At 35.9% G+C, this 22,567-nt stretch overlaps 2 protein-coding genes and 1 long non-coding RNA gene across 6 annotated transcripts in view; 2 read left to right on the top strand and 1 right to left on the bottom strand.

Moving 5' to 3' along the window:
- Window positions 1-19,144, top strand: part of LOC109090820 (protein NDRG3-like) — a 33,615-nt gene extending 14,471 nt beyond the window's left edge. The window contains exons 2-17 of one of the 3 annotated variants that reach the window (XM_042766395.1): window positions 1,534-1,607; window positions 3,778-3,810; window positions 12,336-12,441; window positions 12,528-12,648; window positions 12,997-13,059; window positions 13,296-13,356; window positions 14,540-14,626; window positions 14,847-14,903; window positions 15,029-15,132; window positions 15,219-15,284; window positions 15,356-15,407; window positions 15,497-15,544; window positions 15,705-15,740; window positions 15,859-15,910; window positions 17,181-17,219; window positions 18,093-19,144. In XM_042766395.1, the coding sequence (XP_042622329.1) occupies window positions 1,534-1,607; window positions 3,778-3,810; window positions 12,336-12,441; window positions 12,528-12,648; window positions 12,997-13,059; window positions 13,296-13,356; window positions 14,540-14,626; window positions 14,847-14,903; window positions 15,029-15,132; window positions 15,219-15,284; window positions 15,356-15,407; window positions 15,497-15,544; window positions 15,705-15,740; window positions 15,859-15,910; window positions 17,181-17,219; window positions 18,093-18,259 (1,166 nt within the window). In that variant the 3' untranslated portion in view covers window positions 18,260-19,144. Of the gene's footprint in view, window positions 1-1,533; window positions 1,608-3,777; window positions 3,811-7,717; window positions 7,998-12,335; window positions 12,442-12,527; window positions 12,649-12,996; window positions 13,060-13,295; window positions 13,357-14,539; window positions 14,627-14,846; window positions 14,904-15,028; window positions 15,133-15,218; window positions 15,285-15,355; window positions 15,408-15,496; window positions 15,545-15,704; window positions 15,741-15,858; window positions 15,911-17,180; window positions 17,220-18,092 lie in introns of those variants that run through there. The other 2 variants (XM_042766396.1, XM_019104662.2) reach the window with 2 other exon arrangements.
- LOC122146607 lies at window positions 2,620-7,233 on the bottom strand. The gene is made up of 3 exons (XR_006161127.1): window positions 7,093-7,233; window positions 6,894-7,006; window positions 2,620-2,751 (listed from the first exon to the last, which is right to left on the bottom strand). It is a non-coding gene; the product is annotated as an uncharacterized LOC122146607 (long non-coding RNA).
- Window positions 19,145-19,280: 136 nt separating the features above from the next.
- The window catches only part of LOC109090818 (src-like-adapter 2), a 4,329-nt gene continuing 1,042 nt past the window's right edge, over window positions 19,281-22,567 (top strand). The window contains exons 1-8 of one of the 2 annotated variants that reach the window (XM_042766397.1): window positions 19,281-19,835; window positions 20,120-20,321; window positions 20,600-20,705; window positions 20,794-20,880; window positions 21,254-21,357; window positions 21,642-21,788; window positions 21,940-22,069; window positions 22,180-22,567. The exon at window positions 22,180-22,567 is cut by the window's right edge and continues 1,042 nt beyond it. In XM_042766397.1, the coding sequence (XP_042622331.1) occupies window positions 20,243-20,321; window positions 20,600-20,705; window positions 20,794-20,880; window positions 21,254-21,357; window positions 21,642-21,788; window positions 21,940-22,069; window positions 22,180-22,297 (771 nt within the window). In that variant the 5' untranslated portion in view covers window positions 19,281-19,835; window positions 20,120-20,242 and the 3' untranslated portion in view covers window positions 22,298-22,567. The remainder of the gene's footprint in view (window positions 19,836-20,119; window positions 20,322-20,599; window positions 20,706-20,793; window positions 20,881-21,253; window positions 21,358-21,641; window positions 21,789-21,939; window positions 22,070-22,179) is intronic. The other variant, XM_042766398.1, reaches the window with a different exon arrangement.

Below are 22,567 nucleotides of genomic sequence, written 5' to 3' on the forward strand. Positions count from 1 at the left end.
AATTACAATGATGTACTGAAAGCAAAAAGATGTTTGATGATGAAAAATGTTAACAGAATGGAAATACTAGCATACACTTCTGTTCCAAAGTTTGAGATCAGGAAGTTTTTTAAAATTAATTAATAGGTCTACTGTAATTTAGCAAGGACATATTTAAATTATCACAGGTGATAGTAAAGACATTTATAAGATTTATTTTTGAAACGCTGTTATTGTTAGCTTTCTATTCATCAAAGAATCCTGATAAAAATGTATCAGTTTTCACAAGAATAATAGACATTTTCAACATTGATAACAATGTTTCTTGAGCACCAAATCAGTGTGTTAGAATGCCCACTGCTTCGGGTGTGTGTTCATTGCTGTGTGTGTGCAATTTGGATGGGTTAAATGCAGAGCACGAATTCTGAGTATGGGTCTCCATACTTGGCTGTATGTCACGTCACTTTTTTTTCACTTGTAATTTAAACTCATAAACTGCATGTCATCAGATCACATCTGATGGTGGTCCCTATGTATCAGTCTGTTGAATGTATTACAGTTGCAACAGCCTGTTTGGTCCCGTCCCAAAGTCAGGAAGGTTAGAATGACTCTGACAGTAGACAGATGAGGCCAGTGGAAGTGGGTTAAGCCATGTCAGCACGTCATTCCACTTTACAGCATGAGCTCAGCAGATCTCTATAGGCACCTCATTCATACCAAATGCCAAATTTTTGTAGCATCTAGGTCAGTATTTTGTCCTATTCGAATTCAAACTGAAAATTTGAATACTTTTTTATATAACATAATACATCATCTTTTCTCCTTGGATAGACATAAATTAAAAAAAACATAAAGTGGGGCTTCATTTGCTTAGCCACTTAGTTGCTCATTACAGACTCAGTCCTTGTAATGAATACAATTAGCGATTTTGCTGAAAGAATGATGAATAGAAACTGATGTTTTAATTACATTGTGCATCTTTGCTTACCTCTCAGCCTTCAGAATATTAATCGCAGACCAGAATCATGTAACATTTATATATTTGCTAGCTAGCAGACTGTACCCTATCATCAAAACATCCCTGTTCCCAAGGCAACTAAAAAGAGCAGATTTAATTGTAGAGACATTTCCTTTGGCGCTCAGCTTTTATTACTGTTTACTGAGTGTGTGTGTGTGTGTGTGTGTGTGTGTGTGTGTGTGTGTGTGTGTGTGTGTGTGTGTGTGTGTGTGTGTGTGTGTGCGACTAAAGGCTGTTGTGGGCTTATACACAATCTCAGGTCTTCCAGGTTAATTAAAACTAAAAGGGTGACTACACTTACACTTGAGGAAATTATTAGAACTCTGCTGAGTACGTTGCAAAGCGTGTTCTATTAGCAGAAATTCAATACAAGGCCTCTGTACTGACTTGGTGAGGTCTGCTGGAAAAAGTGACGCAATGTGAGAGCTGTCTGGGAATTTTAGACATTATTAGACTAGATTCCATTCAACTCAAACAGTGTACACATTGATTTTTATTCACAATAATAAATGACGTGTGTATTTTTCTTTTTATAGTGCAGACAGACACCGAGATGGATGAGCTACAAGACGTTCAGCTGACTGAGATCAAGCCTCTGCTGACCTACAAGGTGAGATAAACCTGTCAGAAATATCGGTCTGGTATGCAGACACACACACACTAGCATGCTTGTCTACATATACACAATCATGAACAAGCTATAGTTATATTTTGGTCTAATTTGAGTCTTTTATCTTGTAAATGCCCAGATTTATATACCCTGGAAGTCAAAAGGTGCATGTTTTATCTTAGTAGTACTATGTTTTTTTTTTATTATTATTATTATTTATTTATTAATTTATTTATTTATTAATACATTTTTGAATAATTGTACAATATTAATATCAGATTATGGAAATTGAGATTTGGTCATGTAGATAATTAAAAAAAAAATATTCTTTAAAGTACTGACCCAAGTATATACATGAATGAATACCAAGATTTAAAAAATTTAAATTAATGATATTTTTAATAAGCTGACCAAAATAATAATTACAAAAAAAATTGCTTGAAATCAGCTATAATGTAATATAATGTAAATCCTCAATTTTTACAAAATCAATTGTAAAATGTCTTATAAGTAAGCTAGATATTTAGTTTAAAACAGCAGAATTTACAGCCAGACCTTGAGCCATTGTTGATGTATATACATAAATGTATGAGGAGCAAGATCTAACACAATAAAAAGCCTGTAGACACGGCACAGCTCATCACTAGTTACACAGCGTAAACCATAGTGATGCTCTTACACACGTCAAGTCTCACGACTCGTGTTACACATCTATGCCACGTGAAAACACTCCCACACACGTCTCCCCATGTTCAAGGTCTCTGTTTTCCTCTATCTGAAGCAAAGTTCCTCTCTACCCCGTGTCTGGCTTCACTTCATCAAACTGAATAATTCATGTACTGTAGCAAGAGAAAACGAATGGAGATGGAAAAAAAAGGTGGAAGTGGTGGAATATTAGTGAAATGGTTTTAAGAGAGAGTAAAAGTGGAAGAACAAAATTGAAAGGACAGGAATAGAAAAAGAAAGGATGGGTGGAGTTGAGGTGTAAAAAAATTCTGCACAATTATAGATATTTCTGTCTTCTTCATAATTATTATTCTTCCTGTAGCCCTTGATGGCAGGAATTAGCATCACGGCATCCGCAGGGTTTGTCAGTTTTAATCTTGCCATCCTTCTTTGCCACACAACATCCATTTCAGAAACTCTAAAAATAGAAATGTAAATGTTATACACCCATTAGCAGTGAGTAACACCGCCAGTATAATTCACAAGTCAAGGGACAAACTTTTTATGTGTAGCTTCATCTCCCTTTGAACTAATGAATGAAACACATTACTGTTTCTTTTGAAATACTAGTTGGTAATGTTAATTTTATTTTATATTTTATTTTACGTGTTCCTTCTGGTTTATACATCTAACAGAAAACAAATGTTGGATAGAAAAAGATAGTGTCAGCTTAATAGAAAGTATTTGTAATTTGTAATTGTATAATATTTTGAGATAATATTTAGACAATTTAAAGACAAAGCTGAAATTAAAACTTAAACCATAAAAAACATTTGAACTGAAATGAAATAAAACAAACTTATTTCTTGTTTTAATTAAACTACTAAAAATGACAAAAACACACAATTGTCGTACAAAATTATAATTTCATTAGAACTGCAGGTGGGTAATTTATTAAAAATAATGTTGGACTTTATCATGTGTATGTTGTTTCAAACCCAACGTGTTTATTTATTTATTTACTTATTTTCTTGAAATAATAATAATAAAAAAAGAGTTATGCAGTTCTTGCCACACAGCCGCAGTTTGTAATGACCGGCTGTCAAGCTCCATAAAACACCAACAATGCACCATAAAAGTGTTATAAAAATTGTCCATGCATCTTATGCACAAACTCCAAGTCTTAATTTTCTGCTTTTCACTAAAAAAAATGACATGACAACAAGTAAATTATGATAGATAATCGGTGAACCATTCATTTAAATCAGAGGTGTCCAAACTCGGTCCTGGAGGGCCGGTGTCCTGCAGAGTTTGGACACCCCTGATTTAAATGATTGAACTGGAGACTCACTGACCTCTTACTCCACCTAGTGGCGTCAATATAAAGAGCAGCAGAAGCTGGACAGAGAATAATTGATGATATGATCAAAATTTAATACTGTTAGACATTTTTATGTAAGTTAATGAGTGTAGAATAATCAAATGTCATCTCTTTCTCCTACAGAACTCTCAAAACTTCCAAGACTTTGACTGTCAGGTAAGATAAGACTTTATTTAAGAATTTCTTTGGTGGATGAGATAAAAATGAGTTATTCTTAGATTCTCTTTAGAGGTTTGTGTGTGCTGAAACAGACAAGATGACTAATTAAGACTAATTTAATATCATTTAATATAAATTTAATAAAAAAATGAGTAACAAAGGTAAAAATCATCAAAAAACAATCACATTCCGATGTTGAAATAAACTTCAATTTGAGAATCTGTGATTTGATGCTACTATGTGTTCTACCTTTTTCACTCAAGGACTCTGTATCAGCTCAGACGGCCATAAACTGATTTTGTTTAGTGGAAATCAGTCCATTTAAAAGAAAATAAGATGATCATGATATTGTTCTAATTTGAGCAGGTATTCTGGACTTAATGCATCTTCCTGTAAAACGTATCAGGATTATCCGCATTGATCACTATCTATTCTGTTGAGTAATGGATGATATGATGATGGTTGCCATCTTGAAATAATTTAGATTTATACATAATTTGTGAGTTCATATCTGTGTTTTTAATGTCTCTTTAGCAATGAGAAAACCATTCTTTGTAAATCACATCCTCCTCTTTCAGTCCAGGGGTCTCTGATGAGCTAAATATAGTGCCTGCAGTGAGCATGCTGAGACTCAGGCATGACCTGCTCTATATTATATAGTGACTTTAGTATTCCTTACTCAGCAAGCCTCTATTCGGTTGTTAAGTGGTGACGTAAGAAGTGCTGTTTCCGGGTCCAAGCCTCAACCCGCTTCACTTGAGAATACTACCTTAGCAGCCGTTTATGAGCACTGTTTATTTATATTAAACATTTAAGCTAAACGTTTTCAAACTTACGGTGTACACTACAGTCTCCATGCTCACAGCGTCCCAAACACAAATCATTTTTATGTTAAAGGTTAGGATTATCATTTTTTTTGGTAATATTATATCACATTGTGAGTGTATATTAGCACCTTTTGTTGTTTTCTCGTGGTATCTGATAGAGCATTTGGACACGGAAGAGGTGACACGTGACATCAGACTTAACAAGCGAATACAGGAGCTCACACACTTTAAGTGTTAGTCCAGTGATGGGCTGACACCAGGCCAGCCAATCCAGTCTCATATAAGCACTGATGCTGCTGAACCTGCACCTCATGTGTGAGAAAGCTCTCAAATTATGTTTGACTGCTCTCTGCTGGCGAAAAGAGAGGAAATGCAATCTATCTCTCTCACCATCCATCTTGTAAAATATCTTGCAAAAAGCCAGGAGATAAAAATCAAATTCTGTTTTGATATGGTTTTGTCCAAAGCAGTATTGAACAAATTTAAAAGGAGACAAATTTGTGTCAACATTGCAACTTTTTTTCTTTGATAGGTTTTTTGTTAAAAGTGCATTGCCTTCATTGTTTAGTTACTGTTACTTCTTAAATTGTTTTGTATAGAGCTTATAGATAGAAAATTAATAAATCAAAACAATATATATTATATTATGTTAAAACTGTGATAATCCAAGTGATACTGAAGAATTTTTGGACAATTTTTAAGAAATGATTTCTTTTGTGGATTTTTATATGAATTTTCAAATTTATATAAATGTATTTTAGATTTGTTTATGCTGTTTGTATGGGTTTATTCTTATTCTTATTGTATTTATTTATTTTGGCTCACTAGAGACAATTGAGACATTTAAAATATTTGTATACGTACATTTAAAAAAAAAAAATATATATATATATATATATATATATATATATATATATCTATATATATATATCAAATATAAACTGTATGTATACAGTCAAACCAAAAATTATTCAGACACCAGATATAATTTTTTTATATTATTTTTACTAGTGGGTGCAGCATACTATAGTTTATTTATGTAAGTGAGGATAGCAAAATAAATTAAACTGTGACGTATTATATCCAAAAATTCTTTATATAGTGGACTACCAGTAAAATTTATAAAAATGTGGGACAAAAATTATTCAGACACTTTGACCTGACCATGTTTTACTTGCATGTTATCTGACATTATCAAGATGAATTTGTTCTGACAAAGTTTAACTCTTGAGTTTTTGTCATATTTTATTACCATTTTCTAAACTATAGCGAATAAATGGTGATAATTTGTGAAATGTTGGTGTCTGAATAAATTTAGGATTGGCTGTATATATATATATATATATATATATATATATATATATATATATATATATGTATATATACATACATACATACATACATACACACACACACACACACACACACACACACACACACACACACACCTATATCTACTGATATAGGAGATCATCTTTTTCCTTTAGCTCTTAGCCACTAGTTAAAGGTTAAAGCTATAGCTAAAGCATCTGTGTTAATACTGCAAGTCATCACAAGAGGTTTATCATTTTTCAGAGACAATTTTATCCTATAGAGGGCATCAGAAGCTCAGAGTAGACAAAGTCATCTCCTTACTCATACCCTGTTGACTCCAATACAGTGTCAGTAACTTATTAGATAATATTCAAAATAATCTGAAATAACAACAGACCACTTTCCGGGAGAAAGGAACATTATTTAATCTCTGATCCCCAGTTTCTTAGTGGCCTTCCATCAGTCTCAGCTATCAAACAGTGATGTAAAAATGTAGCCCAAACGTCTACAATCATATTGACCTCTCTCCCTTACTGTGTGCATTTTGTTTCTATTATAAATTATATGTTGCTGTTTTTTTTTAATTTCTTGGTAGTTTATCTTGACAGGCCTACAGAGGCTGTGTCTGTCCATTTTGCCCTCTGATGTGCACATACTTGCCTGAAGGTCACTCGGGTACAGCACGCTCCACAAGACTGCTCAGTGAGATGGAAATAGTGACTAACACAATCTGATTCATTACTGAAGCTGCAGATACATCAATAAGTAATAAAACCGTTACTTCTTAACCTTTGGATACTTTTGCTGTATATTTGATGTATGACTTTTTGTGTAAAATAGATGGCAAGAGCAGTGTGTATTTTGTTGTGTTGTGCAGTCTCAGTTATCCAAATAATGCATTTTAGCTAATCATCTGATACACAAAAACACTCTACATACCTTTATAACGCAGTGTTGTACTCCAATCCACGAATGGTGAATTCTTTTGCGAGCTTCAGTTGTTTCCCTTCCCTGACTACTACTTCTCAGATTGTGTTTGTCTATGGTGGCCCCTGAGGAACGACAAAGAGGCTTATTGTATGAAAAACAATGTTTCAGCCTCATCTACTGATAAAAGGAGGCAAGGCAGATCAATAACCTATCAGAGACCGAGATCCGTAAAGAGAGATCGCACAGATGAGACCACACTGCACCTCTGCTGGGTCGCAGACGTGCTGCATGTCATAATTCCTTCAGTGAGGACAAACCATGTGTTACATTCCAACACTGACATCCTGGCAAATCTTGAAAATGACCGTATGCAAAGGTAAAAGAAATATTAATAAATTGTAAGGGCATTTTGTATAGTTCTATGATAATCAGTTGTTTTAATATTTTGTCCCACTTGATAAAATCAGTACTGTCCTGAGGCAGAACTAGTTGAGAACCACTTCCATGAATAAAGATAATTAATATAATCAATAATTATCAATCAATTGATTTGCAAGGTCAAATCTCTCTGCATCTCTTCTCTTGTGAATGTGAGAAGTGAACCAGTTGACCCCACCCAAAAACAAATAATAAAGTGCAGTGGAGAGCATCATTCCATCCTCGTCCTCTCTGTGTCTGCCCCACCCCTCTCTTCCCTGCTCCTGCCACCTCCCGTCCACCTGACTCCCCCTCGTCCAATCAGAGCAGGGCTCTTTCAGCGCTGCCGTATGCATGAGCAAGCACTGCCTCCCCGCACAAACCGCAGTCACTTCTTACCTCTCCTCACTCTGCATCTCAACCCTCTCTCTCTCTCTCTCTCTCTCTCTCTCAAAACATACCTCCTCTCTTCATTTATCTCCCTCTCCTCCTCTCTCTCCCCTCCCTCTTGGATCTCTGCCTAGCTACTGCTCTCCCTGTCCGTTCTCCTCCATCCCTCCTTCAGCCACTCTGTGTTTCTCTCGTGAATCCTCCCATCTCTTCCTGTCTCCTCTCTGAAGCTGTCACTGTCTTGTGTGTGGAAACATGTCAACCGTTCTAGATGTGGAGCAGAATGCGTGCACTGGAGATGCAGTGGTGAGTGTGTGTGTGTGTGTGTGTGTGTGTGTAAGAGAGTGTGTGTGGCCGCTACAACTGACAGCCAAGACTGATTCCTGAATCCTGATTTCTGAGTATTTTAGCATTGATATTCTTGCAGAAATGTTTCCATGTGCATGCATGTTGTGGTTGATGTGTGTGCCAGTAAATGTGATTCTTTCCAACGAGGGATGTCTGTTTTCTTGCATTAGTCATGCAAGTCATGTGCCTCTTGGCTTGTTTACCTACCACAGATTAAACCAGTCTGAGACTAAACTGTTAGTTATAGAGATCTCTAGTTCAGGCGCTTCAAATGTACATGATGTACACTGAAATGATATATTGGTGCAGTCGTGGAATTGTCCGAAAAATCAGTCATTTAAATATGGCACACTTCCCGATGATCATCAAGCAGTCTTATAGGTCATGCAAAACAAGGACATTTGGAGAACTTAAAAGCACAAGCATTACTGGCAGGGTGTGGTAGTGAGTATGTACTGTGTGTGTTTCTAGGATGGATGGTGTGTATTAGGATCTGTGTGTGTGTGTAATAATGATCTGCCATCAAGTTTGTGCTGTGTAATGGCTCTCAGGCTTGTGGTGTGTGATTGATGCTATTAGTTAGGGAGCAGGGTGGGGGGCAAAGACTGAGAATGTTGGCTTATATTTATTCATTCATTCATTCATTCACCTTGGCTTAGCCTGTGTTTCCCAAGAGAAAGCTGCTTTGATTGTCATTTCCCTTATGTTTGAACGTCAGCACCCAACGATGTAACCACATATTCAAGATATAGAGGTACTATATGGAATTATTTAAGAATCAACCATTTAAAAACCCATATTAGTCCAATAATAATTTGAATATTGGGCGAAATGTGTCCCTTTTAATGTCAGTGGTTGGTATAGCACTGTCTGGATGTAGGAAACATCTTTACCCAGTTGAAAATACCAAGAATTTCACTAGGCTTCTTAACTAGTCAAACCAACATCATGTTTGATTTTCACCAGAAAGACTATGCTGGTTGATCAGCATTTTTTGATTGTGATAATCAGGCTGCAGTTTCAGTGCTCCCTAGTCTGATTTTCTCTTTTGAAGAGTACAGAGAGGAAGATGATGCAAGCGTTTGATATCAGATCATATTTTAGTGCGTTTATGGTTTGTAATGAGTACGTTTCAGATTTTAGATCAGATTTTTAGGGATCATGATGTTCCATCACTATTTGTCTCTTTGAATTAGTCTTCTTTTTTCGGGTTCATTTCTATTCTGCTCCTCTTTCCAGACTCTCCCACACTTTCTAGACCCACATGCAGAGTGTAAGTGTGTGTATGTGTCTGGAAAATAGAGAGTGTGTTTTGCAGAGTGAACCGGAGAGACTTTTTTTTTTAAATGTTACATTTCAGACTCTCCCACTCTTTGGCCTTGATCGTACATGTCCCCGAGAGCTGAAAATGTTTGGATTCGTTCCAGTGCAACTGATTTTAAAAGCAAACACCAGATATTCATTCAGTCAGAATGCCTTACAGGATGCACTGCTCAATTATGAAAAAAACTGCCCATTTTTATCTTTCCCTGTATGGAGATGCAAGTATTATATTAAAGACCCCATAAAATCATTTGACAATTTTATTTTTCCCATATTGATATATTTGCTATTTAAGCATATTTAAATCTGAATGGGATATGTTTAATGAATGCCAGGTTTTAGTTATATCACAGACATGAATTTAATTTGTTACTTGCAGTTGCAGGTGGTAATAAGAAGCAGGACGGTCTCTAGAGAGCATTTCATTGGACAAAATTTGTGTAGTGCAGAATGAGTCATCAATATTTTTGCCTTCCTGTAAGAGAAGGATGGTTCATTTTATGTATGTCTGCGAAATTTTGTCAGTGTTTAAAAAAGTTGATGAAACTGAAGTAGCGGCAGAGATTCTCTTCCATATAATGATATATATATTAGTAAAACAGAAATTGAAAAATAAACAAATGTAGAGCCAGGACTTGATCTGAATGCAAGCTTCTAAAAGATTGGAGAAGTCCGGCATAGACATCCGGCAAAGAATAGCCAGTCACAATTATGTGACTTTAATTCACATGAAGAGCTTCAGAATAGAAGTTAATTTTTCTAATCTCATCTCTGTGTGTCCCTCTGCTGTGACTCATTCTATTACTGATGCAGAGGAAGCTGTGATGCGCACAATTCTCTCTCTCTCACACACATAAGTGCTCCCTTAAGTGTCTATATATATTTATACACACACCTATAGTCCAACCTTGTGACGTCAGTATATACATCACTGAACATGTCACTCCGTCCAGGACCACCAGGATCATGGTTGGCTCCCATCAGCACAATTCCCAAGACAACTTTACCAGTCTTCCCTCTTGACAACAGCCCTGTCTCCCTCAGTTAATATAGAGAGTGAATAAAACATTAAAACAATTACATTTTATGTCAGCAGAAACTGATCTGAGACTTTCTGTCCTTGCGTCTGTCCCTTTTGTGTGTTATTAATATCTTATTTAGTTTTTCTTAGAGAAATCTCTATTTGGGTTTAGGAAAGTTGAGGAATTGAGAAAGGCCATTTGGGTTTAAAGGGTCATATGGTGAGACAAGGCACCGTCTCACATAGCCAGACTTTTGATTTGTGGCAGTGTGCACCTTTTCTGGAAGAGATCACATGCCTGACATGTAAAGCAACCAATCTGTGAAGATTTGTTTTTACATTTCATTTAGGGGTGGGGTTATTTTAAATATATTATTAAAAATAATAGAGCGACTCACGCTGTAAAAATGGCGGAAAATGTTTAGATTTTAATGAGAATTTCTGTCCATACAAATTGTGATATACATCTTCTAGTTTACTTGCTACTTACCTCAAAAATAAATGAATAAAATAAAAAAATAAAAACAAACTGCCGATAGCCTTGTGTGATTTCAGCAATTTTGCTTTTTTTATTAATTTTTTTTACAGCATGACTCAGACACAGTTCAGCGAATGGACTATTGAGACTCATGAGGGCTGCAGTCTGTTACAGTTCTGCAAAGTCATACGGTCAGGATGATGGTATTGTAACTCTCCACAGTTCTGCAGCCGCTCCCTGTGATGACTCCGAAAGCATCTGGCCACTATACACATCAGTAGCTTTGTTGATTTTATCCAAGGAAGGTGTTTCTGTTTAGAGATCATCTCGTCACATATGTTACCATTTTTAAAAGTTTGGTGTCGGTAAGGTTAATGTTTTTTTTCAAAGAAGACCCTTATGCTCATCACGGCTGCATTTATTGAAAAAAATACAGTGAAAGTGAGACAAAATAAAATGAAAATAACTGTTTGCTATTTATGTATATTTTAAAATATAATTTATTCCTGTGATGGCAAGGCTAAATTTTCAGCAGCCATTACTCCAGTCTTCAGTGTCACATGATCCTTTAGAAATAATTATAATGTGCTGATTTGGTGCTCAGGTAACTTTACTTATTATCAATAAAAATAAAAATAAACCCTGTGCTGCACAATATTTTTGTGGAAACTGTGATTTTTTTTCTCTCTTTCTCTCTGTAAACTTTGATAATATTTTTTAAATAGAAATCAATTTAATGCATCCTTGCTTATTAAAAGTAGTATTTCTTTTTAAAAACCAATCTTTACTGTGCCCAAACTTTTGAATGGTAGTGGATGTGAGTGTATATGATTGCCTTTATATCTAATGGCAGGATAAAAAAACTACATTATTACTGCACTAATTGGGCTATTGGAAGGATGTATTATAGATTTGGATTACTGGATTACTTCCTAAACAGATTTGGATGGTGATGAGTGAAACTAAAGTATAAAGAGTCTGTGGTTCATGTATATTTATATTACAGCATTAGAGCTCTGGATTTAGATTACTTACATAAAGCCAATGTATTTAATCTAAGCGATGGATATTAATCACTGGATATATTCATTAGATCATTTCACTAATCTTCAATTGTTAATCGAATGCTGAGGGATTCTTTATATAAACCAGCCGCCCAAATCAGTGTATATTGCAATGAAAAAACATTTCTAAGGCACATACCCTTAATGCAACAGTACTGATGTGTGGTGGAACTGAATCGTGACTCTATGCAGCTGCTTAGCCTTCCCTCTAGATCTTTTTATTGATCCTACAGCCATCTGCCGGAATCTCGTCATGGGAGACATCACTTACTACACAAATACATGCTTCCTGAAAGCAGCAGCACCAACACTTCACTCACTTAGTTGCATTTCCCGGCAGCTTGAGGAGGTTTTAAGGAGAGATTTTATTGTCTGTATCTGTGTATTTGAACTCTTGTTCTTTGTTCCAGGAGCATGACATTGAGACGCCCCACGGTGTGCTCCATGTGACTATGAGAGGAACCCCTAAGGGCAACCGTCCTGTCATTCTGACCTACCATGACATCGGCCTCAACCGTATGTGGAAAATATCAAACGACAGACCAATTTTATACTTATCATAAATCTGAGATGGATGATGATGGTGTTTGGTTGGTTTTCAGACAAGTCCTGCTTCAACACGCTGTTTAACTTTGAGGACATGATGGAGATCACTCAGCACTTTGCCGTTGTGCACGTGGACGCCCCTGGCCAGCAGGAGGGAGCACCTCCCTTTCCCACAGGGTGAGTAGTACATCTCCACAGCCAATGAGGCAATGTTGCCATTAAACATAGTCTGAAATTGCATACTCTGAGTAGGTACTTCTTTTGAATAAGTTATTACTTCGTCACTGTTAAAAAGTACTATATAGTAAAAATGTGTGTATTATAAATGCTGTCTAATACATTCACCATGTTGTCATTGTCATGTGACCAACCAGTTGCGTTGCTTCACTGCCATTCACAAATTCACTACCGTGGCCTCATGGGATGATAATCGTTCATTAGATGTGCCCAGAATATGGCTGAAAGTATTCCCTTAAAATTCTAAAAATTCTCTTAAATCCTGATTTTCTGTCTGTTGATCTTTAGGTACCAATACCCCACCATGGATGAGCTGGCAGAGATGTTACCCTCAGTCCTGACTCAGCTGAAGTGAGTAACAAAGTCAAGCCGGTCCATTAGTAATAAATTACATTCTACCACATCAATCAGTGAGGTCTGTGTGTGAACCTGCGGTTTGCAGGACATCACTGTATATGTAGAACTCATCCTGGCAGAACTGCACACAATGGCATTTTGTCATGGATTGAGTGAATTACAATATTTCTCTATTGAAATACTGCAGTTGTTGAAGGTGACACAGGATGTGTGTGTGTGTCCGTTTGCAGGGTGAACAGCGTGATTGGCATTGGTGTGGGAGCAGGAGCGTACATCTTAACCTGCTTTGCTGTGAGTTCCCCGACAGTTTACAGCTTTTTCATTTCACATCACTTTGATTTTTTATTGTCTTAAAACCTTGTCTGTTTGTGTGTCTCTCTGTCTCTGTTTCACTTACTCATTCTTCCTTTCTTTCTTACGGGACTGAATCCACTAAATTAGCATTCTGTGTGTGTACAGAATACTGAATTCCACCCCAAACCCATCAGCATTAACCATAGGAACATTTTGGCATCTGCTGTAAACAAGGAACATGGATGCCAACAGTTTAACCCATTTGGCATTAGCTAAGAAGAAATAACAACTACTGGAGATAAATTATTAGTAAGCTCTATCAACAGAGGTATTTTAAACTCTCTGTGGATTGTAATGCTACAATTTGCAAATTAAGTGCATAGCTCAGCAAGAAAGATTTCTTTCTGCTGTGTCATGTCTAGTTAAAATTGTACTTTTCGTGAAACATCATCACCGGTCCATTACAAAATATTTTTGTTACTTTTTTTTTTTTATTAAATGTTTTCTTTAAAATTTGTTTTAATATAATAATAATAATTGAAATAATAACATTTAAATTACAAAAATAACAAATTTTACAAAACTGGTGCAACTACCTAAAATCTAATTGAACACTGCATCATTTTCCAGCAAAAGCTTAACTGCGTGTACAAGGCCTATATCAAAACTGCTATATCACATATTTTTATATCATCCCCACCTGCCCTTTTAGAGCAGAGTCAAAATAGTGCTGCAAAACTGCATTGGCCCCAGAGGCTGTGAATGCAGGACTGTTATTATACTGCATGCACTGCAGCCTCAAGCATATGAAGCTATTGATCAAAGTCTAAATACCTCTGACACACTCACAAGCCTAATATATTCAGCATTTCTTTTTATGCAATACAACCCATAATACATCCCTTCTCTTTTCTCATTTACTCAAGTGCCCTGTGTCATTCTCTGTGCCTTGCTCTCTCATCCTTTATGCTTGTGTGTGTGTGTGTGTATAGAGTATAGACTGATACACTGAAAAGTTAATGTTAATGTCAGTGACAGTCAGCAGAAGCAGTGGGTGCTGAAGGCAGACGCTTTGAGTCCTGCTGCTAAAAGCTCCTCTTCTGCCATGACTACATGCATTTTTAAACCACTCTCCACATGTCATCCTCATTAAAGACTAAATCCTTTGCTCTGTCTGCAGCTGAATCAGCCGTCCCTGGTGGAGGGGCTGGTTTTGATCAATGTGGACCCCTGCGCTGAGGGCTGGATAGACTGGGCTGCTTCTAAGGTCAGTAAACGATTTGAACAAACATGATGATTCTGTAATTCTATAGCTTAATATACAGTATTTTATTATATTTAATATAATATAATATAAATGTTTGTTTAATAATATGTATATTACAATATAATATGTAATTATATATATATATATTATAAAAAAAAACACACACACAGACAATTTATGATATTAACCCCACAAGAATATTATTCGGATTCGCTTCTAGCTCACTGGGTGGACTAGCAATCTCGTGGACATTGTGATGGCTCATCACTTCAGCACTGTGAGTAAACCCCTTTGACTGTATATCAATCAATACCATAATGCTTTGTGAGCACCATGAGAGCCAGCTGGCTTTTTTTTTCTCATTTAACACAATGTTTTTCATTTGTTATTCTGATCAATTAGGAGGAGTTGACTGACAACCAAGAACTGATTCAGACGTACCGCCTGCACATTGCCCAGGACATCAACCAGGACAACCTGGCCCTCTTCTGTGGCTCATACAATGCGTGAGTGACATTTAATTAAAATATAGTCTATATTGGTTATTACCTATGTTGGCAAACCTTTTAAATCAGGTGACTGTTTTTAATAGGCGTCAAGACCTTGGAATCGAGAGGCCAGTTGTCGGTCTCAATGAGAATACAGTGAAGACACTTACGTAAGTATTTTATTTTATGTCATGTCATGTAATAGTGTGCTGTTTTTTAACGACTGCTTGTTCCTGTACAGATGCCCTTCTCTGCTGGTGGTTGGAGACACGTCCCCTGCTGTGGAGGCTGTGGTAAGTTTCCAAGTACAAGGTCAGTTTTTTTTTTTCTTTGTTGCTCTGCCCTTCACTATTTTTGGTCTGTTGAATATTTTATTTTACAGGTTGAATGCAACTCTAGGTTAAATCCAACAAAGACCACTTTGCTGAAGGTAAGATGACATGGATATTTTGCAAAACCCTAACTTCAGCATTTAACTCTTTAAACTTTCTGCTCTGCTGAAATGGTACATTGTGAACTGCACGTTCTTTACAGTGTTATTTGTATCTGTATTCACCCTATACATTATTTTTATTCTCTCTCTGTGTCAGATGGCTGACTGTGGCGGTCTGCCTCAGGTTGTTCAGGTTAGTCTTGTTCCATCATTATTTCTTGATATTAAACATCATATTAAACAACTATGCCCTTACTATTATCTTCACCTTCATATGCATAATGTAGTAATGACCTCTAATCTCCCAACAGCCTGGAAAGCTGGCGGAAGCCTTCAAATACTTTGTACAGGGAATGGGATACAGTGAGTATTTTTATCAGTTTACCTTAACGTTTGACTTTTTTCTAACATGTGAATCTGAATCCACATTTCTCATAAACCAGCATATAAACCACTTACAAATTTCCCTCTTTCTCAGACGCTAGGCTATATGCTACTTAGCAATTCAGCACAACACCGTGACTAATGGACATCTTTTATTAAGACAAATCCGGCTCAGGGAGTCTGTCTTTGGTTCTTTCCTTCTTTTTTTTTTTTACCGCACACAACTCAGCAAGTCTTCCCACGCACCGTGTTTTGATTAGTTTTGCTTCCAAACTACAGACGTGCGCCACATCACAATGCTCTCTGAATGAGCCCTCCTCACATATTTGTTGACAGGTTTTGCCGCTCCAGTAAAGCGCTCGATGTGCTGCCAGGGCTCTGTGTGAAAAGATGTCACCCTCTCTCTGACCCTGTACCTCCCCCTCCAAAGATACTTGCTGTTTCATTTCTGCACTGTTGTTTATTCCTTGTTCCAATCAGGCAGGAATTTACGTCATGACAGGAGTCGGACCAAAAGTGGCTTTTCAAGAGCATAATGTTTCTAAAATTCATTCCAGACTTATAAATTAAGCCATCAAAGCTCTAGAGAGTTTTTAAAGGGGTCATGAGGAATCTAATTTTGCTCAGTCTTGAAATTAGAGAGATCATTGTGCTACAAAAACATACAGTAAACTTCCAAACAGGTCCAAAAAGTGCATTTTTTGAAGTAAATAAATTGAAGTTCATCATGACCCCCACTAGGGGGTGGCAGGGTACCTGATGGTCCCAGAAAAGGAACAGATGACTGGAAGTTAGAGTGAAGCTTGATAATGTTTATGAAGAACTTGATTGCGAATCTCAAGGAAAAAATAAATAGAAATGTATATGTCCTCTTTAATTGGCTTAGGTTCCAAAAATATTTATGATCATCTAAGGATATATAAGCATGTTTTTTGCTTCTTGATGCCCTCTGTAGGTGAAGAGCCTTGAATGCAGTATAAGGCTCAGGTGGTTTAATGTCAAGGCAGAAAAAGATTTGCGATGTAAGACTTAAGCTGTAAACACATGCAAGATTTACAGTGGCAGTTTGCAGGGTTGAGGTCGTAACTTGCAAGGTCACATTTTAAAACGGACATCCCTTAACAGTATCTGGTCTGTTTTCAGAAATACTGAAAGCTTTTCCATGAACTACTTCACTTTTTTGAATCAGAATCTATGTTGTACAGATATCTTCTTGTTCTCTCTGTGTCCCTTCAACCTTTGCAAACAGTTCCTCATGTTTTGCTCAGCCATCTGGGCATTGAATCAGGTACCCAGGAAGTGATCTAACTAATGAGTGCTGTATACATGCTTGCATGGTTCACTTCTGTGATTGTGTTTAGACTTATTTGCATGTAGATATTTGCCATGGTAATATTTAGTGCTCGACCGATATGAGTTTTTCAGTGGCCTATGCAGATATCTAGAAAGCACGGTGGTGAATAGTTGATACACACTTTTAATTATATCAAAAATATTTTATGTTTAAACGATTTCAATAAAACTGGTTAAAATCCTAAAATGACTATTTTCCATTTTAAAAAGCTGTTGTTAGGTTTTTAAACTATGTAGTGATTCAGTACCACTGTTACAGATAAAGTAAAAAATACACGGCCTTGTCAACATATCAGTCTGTCACTACAATTACTAAAGTTTTGTAAGACTTTTGTAAGATTTTGTTAGCTGTGTAAACCTTGTTTTATTTATTTATTTATTTATTTATTTATTATATTCTTCATCTTTATTATTTATTATTTATCCACTATGGTATGTGATGTTTTTATTATTATTGTATATATATATAAATTTTTTATTTGATTTATAATTCTTTTTAGATCATTTTAATTACATTTTTTATTGAACATATTCTTTCTTTCCAAAAGGTATGTGTTGCTGTTTTTTTAGTTTAGCTTGTGTGTGTCTTTACTTTGCGTTTGCTAGGTCTAAATTTTGCCAGAAATGCTTCTGTATACACATTTATACTCTGTGTAGGCAGACGCGAGATGAGCTTGTGATTATCTATTATTACATTCTCGGTTTGGTTTCCTCTTGCATGAAGCTTGTTCTTTCGTTCTGCTTGCAATCCCCGATTATACTGAAGACTGAGGGACTCACATTCTCATATCTCTCTCCCATCTCACAGTACCAGCGGCTGGCATGACCCGTCTGTCTCGATCCCGATCCTCCTCGTCCAGCATCACTTCCACGGATGGCTCACGTAACCGCAACATGAACAGCCCTCTGGACGGCCCCAACTCTGGAGTCCTGGACAACCAGGGCAGGCCACAAACTATGGAGGTCTCCTGCTAAAGCCCGGGGCCCAGAAGCTGCAGTCTGCTGTCCTTTCACCCATAACCTCCTGTTATTTGTGTTCTAGATTCCCATGTTTCTAAACCCTTTAATAGTGAGGCAGGGGAGGCTTGAATTAAATGTATGAAATACTGATGGTATGCATATTAAATATTTACATGTTAATATACGCAAGTCATAAAAGCAGATAAAATGAAATACTAATATATATTTACACATGAAGGGTCTTCCACCAGGCTTTCATTTTAATATTAATTTTTTATTTGTTAGCATTACATTCCAACTCATTTTTTATTGTTAGAGTGAAAAGTTTCCCTTTTTTTAAACCACTCTCACTTAAAAAACACACGCATTAAAATGTTAGTTTTTGTTTGATGGTGTGACCTGTGACCTTTCCTGTACTCTTTTCTTGCTACACTGTGTGATATTGTTTAATTTGTCATCCCATTAAAACTCCCCTTCACATCATAAAAATATAAAAACACACACTTTTTGTTGTATTTATATTAAGAACTATTATAGGTTATACTAAAAGCCGTCAGCTATTACTTTGTGTGACTCATCAGACAAAAGAAGTGGAATACCATTATTCATTTTAATTGATTTTTTTATTTTTATTTTTATAGTTAAATTAGGACAACACTCTTTTAAATATCCAAAGCCAACATAGCAAGGACTTAGTATGACATAAAATCATGTTTTTCTTTTGTGCTTTTACTCCCTAACCATTTTTTAACATTATTATTGTTAATCCAAACATAAATTGATGTACACATAGAATGACAGCTTTCATAGACATGAATATGAGTATGAAATAATGTCTGACTAAGTCACTGTCCACTGAATGTCAATTACTAAATAAAGTTAGATCATGGAAAATAAAAACTTTCTGGCTTATTTTTAATAAATAATAAACGTTTATAACTTTACTTTTGCTTTCAAAATATTAATATTTTCAGAATTACTCAAAAAAAAAAAACTTCTCAACGGTGTAGGAGATGGAAGATCATCAAGTCGCAAAGTTTCCGACCACAAATGTACTTTTTTTTTTTTTTTTTGCTCACATCGAGCAACCCTTTTCCTCAGGTTGTGGTTAGACTATTTTAATACCCCTTAAAATAATAAAAGATGCATGTTACAGTGCCAAGAAAATGTTAGAAGCTCAAAACACAAGAAGTTGTCTTTATGATTGATATGGCACATGCTTAACTTTCACATACATGTACAATCTACATATCTATATCCATTCCATGAAATTTACTGTAACTGAAGGAACTGCATCTTGCACACTTAGTCCTTTACAGCAGTTTATTTCTGACTATCATAAGATTACTGATTTGTATAGTCTATTAGCACAGGAAATTTCATCTGCATATTGGTTTGTTCACCACAACTCCTACTCAAGAGAACACAGTTCAATTCACACGCACAACAGAGGATGAAGGTCGCATTAACATCGATGTGCACTCACGATGGGATCTCTATAGTGGATGCTTTTTTATATGGCCCACTATTTTTGGCAAAGAAAATCATCTTATAATTTCAGCATATTCGCACACAGTTGAAACAGACTACAGTAAGTATTTTTATGCAGCTATGGTCCGGTTAAATGTTTAGGAGATACCTATTTTCTTCTATGAACGTTCCAGATTTTTTATTTTACTTTTATTTTGATTTGATTTTAAATTTATTGTATTTTTCATTCTTCATGTGTATTATTTATTTGTTTTTCGGATATGGTGTGTGCTGTTTTTTTATTATTGCTCGGATATGTGGTTTTGTTGTTTTTATTTTTTCTTTATTTTTAATTTATTGCATTAAAATTTTTAATAAGGTATGTGTTTTTTTTTTTTTTTTTAGATACGCTTGTATGTAAAAGGTAAAGAAGCTTATACACACTTTTAAGTACAGTGTTGTTTCTTCAGCTGTGTTTTCAAGTAGGCTTCTGTGAATAAATCTATCAGACATGGTCATAAAATAAACATGGGCTGTCTAACAAGCAGACTCTGGCATCGATCTGCTGTTCACAGACTGGAAGACCCCGTCTTGATATCTGATGAAGGTATGGGCATGATTATGCTATCAAACTTCCATATACTAACACTTTTTTTTTATTATTATTGGTCAGTTACTCCAATGTCCAGAAACATACAGATAAAGTCTCAAACATACATTGGGGGGGGGGGAAAGGGGATATGAACACTTTTACTGTACAATTAGCTGTTACTCTGTATTTTTTTTATTCATCATTAACCCTAATGTTGTTCGATGACAAATGAAAAACACTTTCAAATCTAGTTTGTGAATACATTTCCCTCACTTGTGTCTGTTTTACTTTAGCACCAGGAAATCACATGTACACGGCGGTAGCCTTGTGTAACTTTTCACCCCGAAGGTCTGATGAACACACTATATTGTTAGGAGACAGACTGCACATTATATCAGAGTAAGTAAAGATTATTTTGAGACATACAAATATGTAAGTATTTGCTAAAGTGAATGCAGGGTTTGTAATGGGTTCGTTTCTGTTACAGAGATAATGGCATGTTGACGGTTCGTTCTACATCAACTGGCCCAGAGTTTTTCATTCCTCACAACTACGTTTCCAAAGTGCATAATCGGTCAGTCATATTTAAACATTTATTTATTTATTAAAGTTACAAAAGGAAATAAGTGAGTGCTAAAGGCATTTTAGACTTTTTATGCTCTTGGGAGACCTGGGTTTTAGTCCGGCCTGCATTAGATTAGATTAGATTAGATTAGATTCTCTTTACTTTTTCTCTATCATTGTATATCTATCAATAAAAATGAGAAAACAAAAGAAAAACATAAGCAGGGAGAGTGCAGGGAGAGTGTGTTAATTGTTGTCATCATCATAATTAAGGAGTGAATTAATCATATCATACAATTTGATCACTTCTGATTAAGAGTTTTAGGAAATTGTGTAATTATGTCCTTTAATAACTTCGCCAGGTCTTGTCTATTTCAATAAAGGTGGCTGTTTGAAAGGATCACAAGGAAAAATGCAGAACAACTTCTTATGCTGCCTCCAAACTACTCTGGATGTTTTCTAATTCGGGAAAGCCAGTCACGCCCTGGTTAGTTCCCTGCTCCAAAAATCATTTATTGATTGGCCTCTTTTGTATTTAAAAATGTCTATTTCTAAAAGCAACTGTATGTTTTTTTTACTTAAAAAATATCAGTTTCAAAATCACTGCGATGGTATACTGACTTCTGATAGACCAAACCCACGTGTACAGCCATCCACTGTATTTACCACAGTGATATATTTACCACAATGAATTCCACTCTTTTAACTGTAGGGGGTCCAAAATATACTAATTATTCACAGTTGCTTTAAATGCATTGCCTTTGGTTGTAGGTTCCTACTCACTTTCAATGCGGCAAGATGGAGGCCATGTGCACAATGTTAAGCACTACAGAATCCATCAGCTCCACAATGGCTGGTTCTACATCCACCAAAGCCACTACTTCTCCACTCTCACCCAGCTGGTGGACTATTACTCACGTAAGATCAAATGGCAAGGGTGCTTTAAACTCAATATTAGTCCTATTCCACCTTTAAAAGACAGTCCGATGCATTTTAATGAAGATAAAAATAGCAATTGAATGTTAAAATAAATCAGAGACAACAAATGTTCAATTTCATTCATTTAAAGGGTCTTCTAATGGTACGTACTGTCAGCTGACTGAACCTTGCTTACTTCACAACTCCAGCACAGCTGTAGCACACAGACCCACACCTGTAACAATCCAGAGGTCCAGCCTTAACTGGAGAGATTTGTCCAGGTTCAGTTTTTATTTGGATCACACTTTCTAGTCTTTTACTATAATTTAGTACGATTCTTGTATTAGTTGTTCTGTATTACCATAGAAGTAACTTTTATGTTTATCATCAGGTCGATGGTTCAAAGCCAGCTAAACGGATCTAACCAGGAGAGTCTGGTCAGTGAAGGATTACGAGAGACTATGAAAGCATATTTTTATGTCACAGAGTCGTCAGAATGTGAGGACTGAGTGACATCCGCAACACAAAACAGACCTGTGAGACTGATGAAGTTAAGTTAAAGATGTTTTGGAGATTTGGTGGCCTTTTTGATCACAGTTCATTCCTAGTGTCAAGCATGATTCATAATGTTTTGTTCATTATTTGATGAATTTTTTATTTTTTTTTAATCAAGATTTTTTATGTTATAGTTGTTTTGTATCTGTCATAGTGGGCAGGATGCATTACTTTGGAAAACTACAGAGTAAATTGCACAGTTTTCAGTAGGACCCAAAAGAAAA

The sequence above is a fragment of the Cyprinus carpio genome, chromosome A11 (assembly GCF_018340385.1).
Source record: "Cyprinus carpio isolate SPL01 chromosome A11, ASM1834038v1, whole genome shotgun sequence".
NCBI lineage: Eukaryota > Metazoa > Chordata > Actinopteri > Cypriniformes > Cyprinidae > Cyprinus > Cyprinus carpio.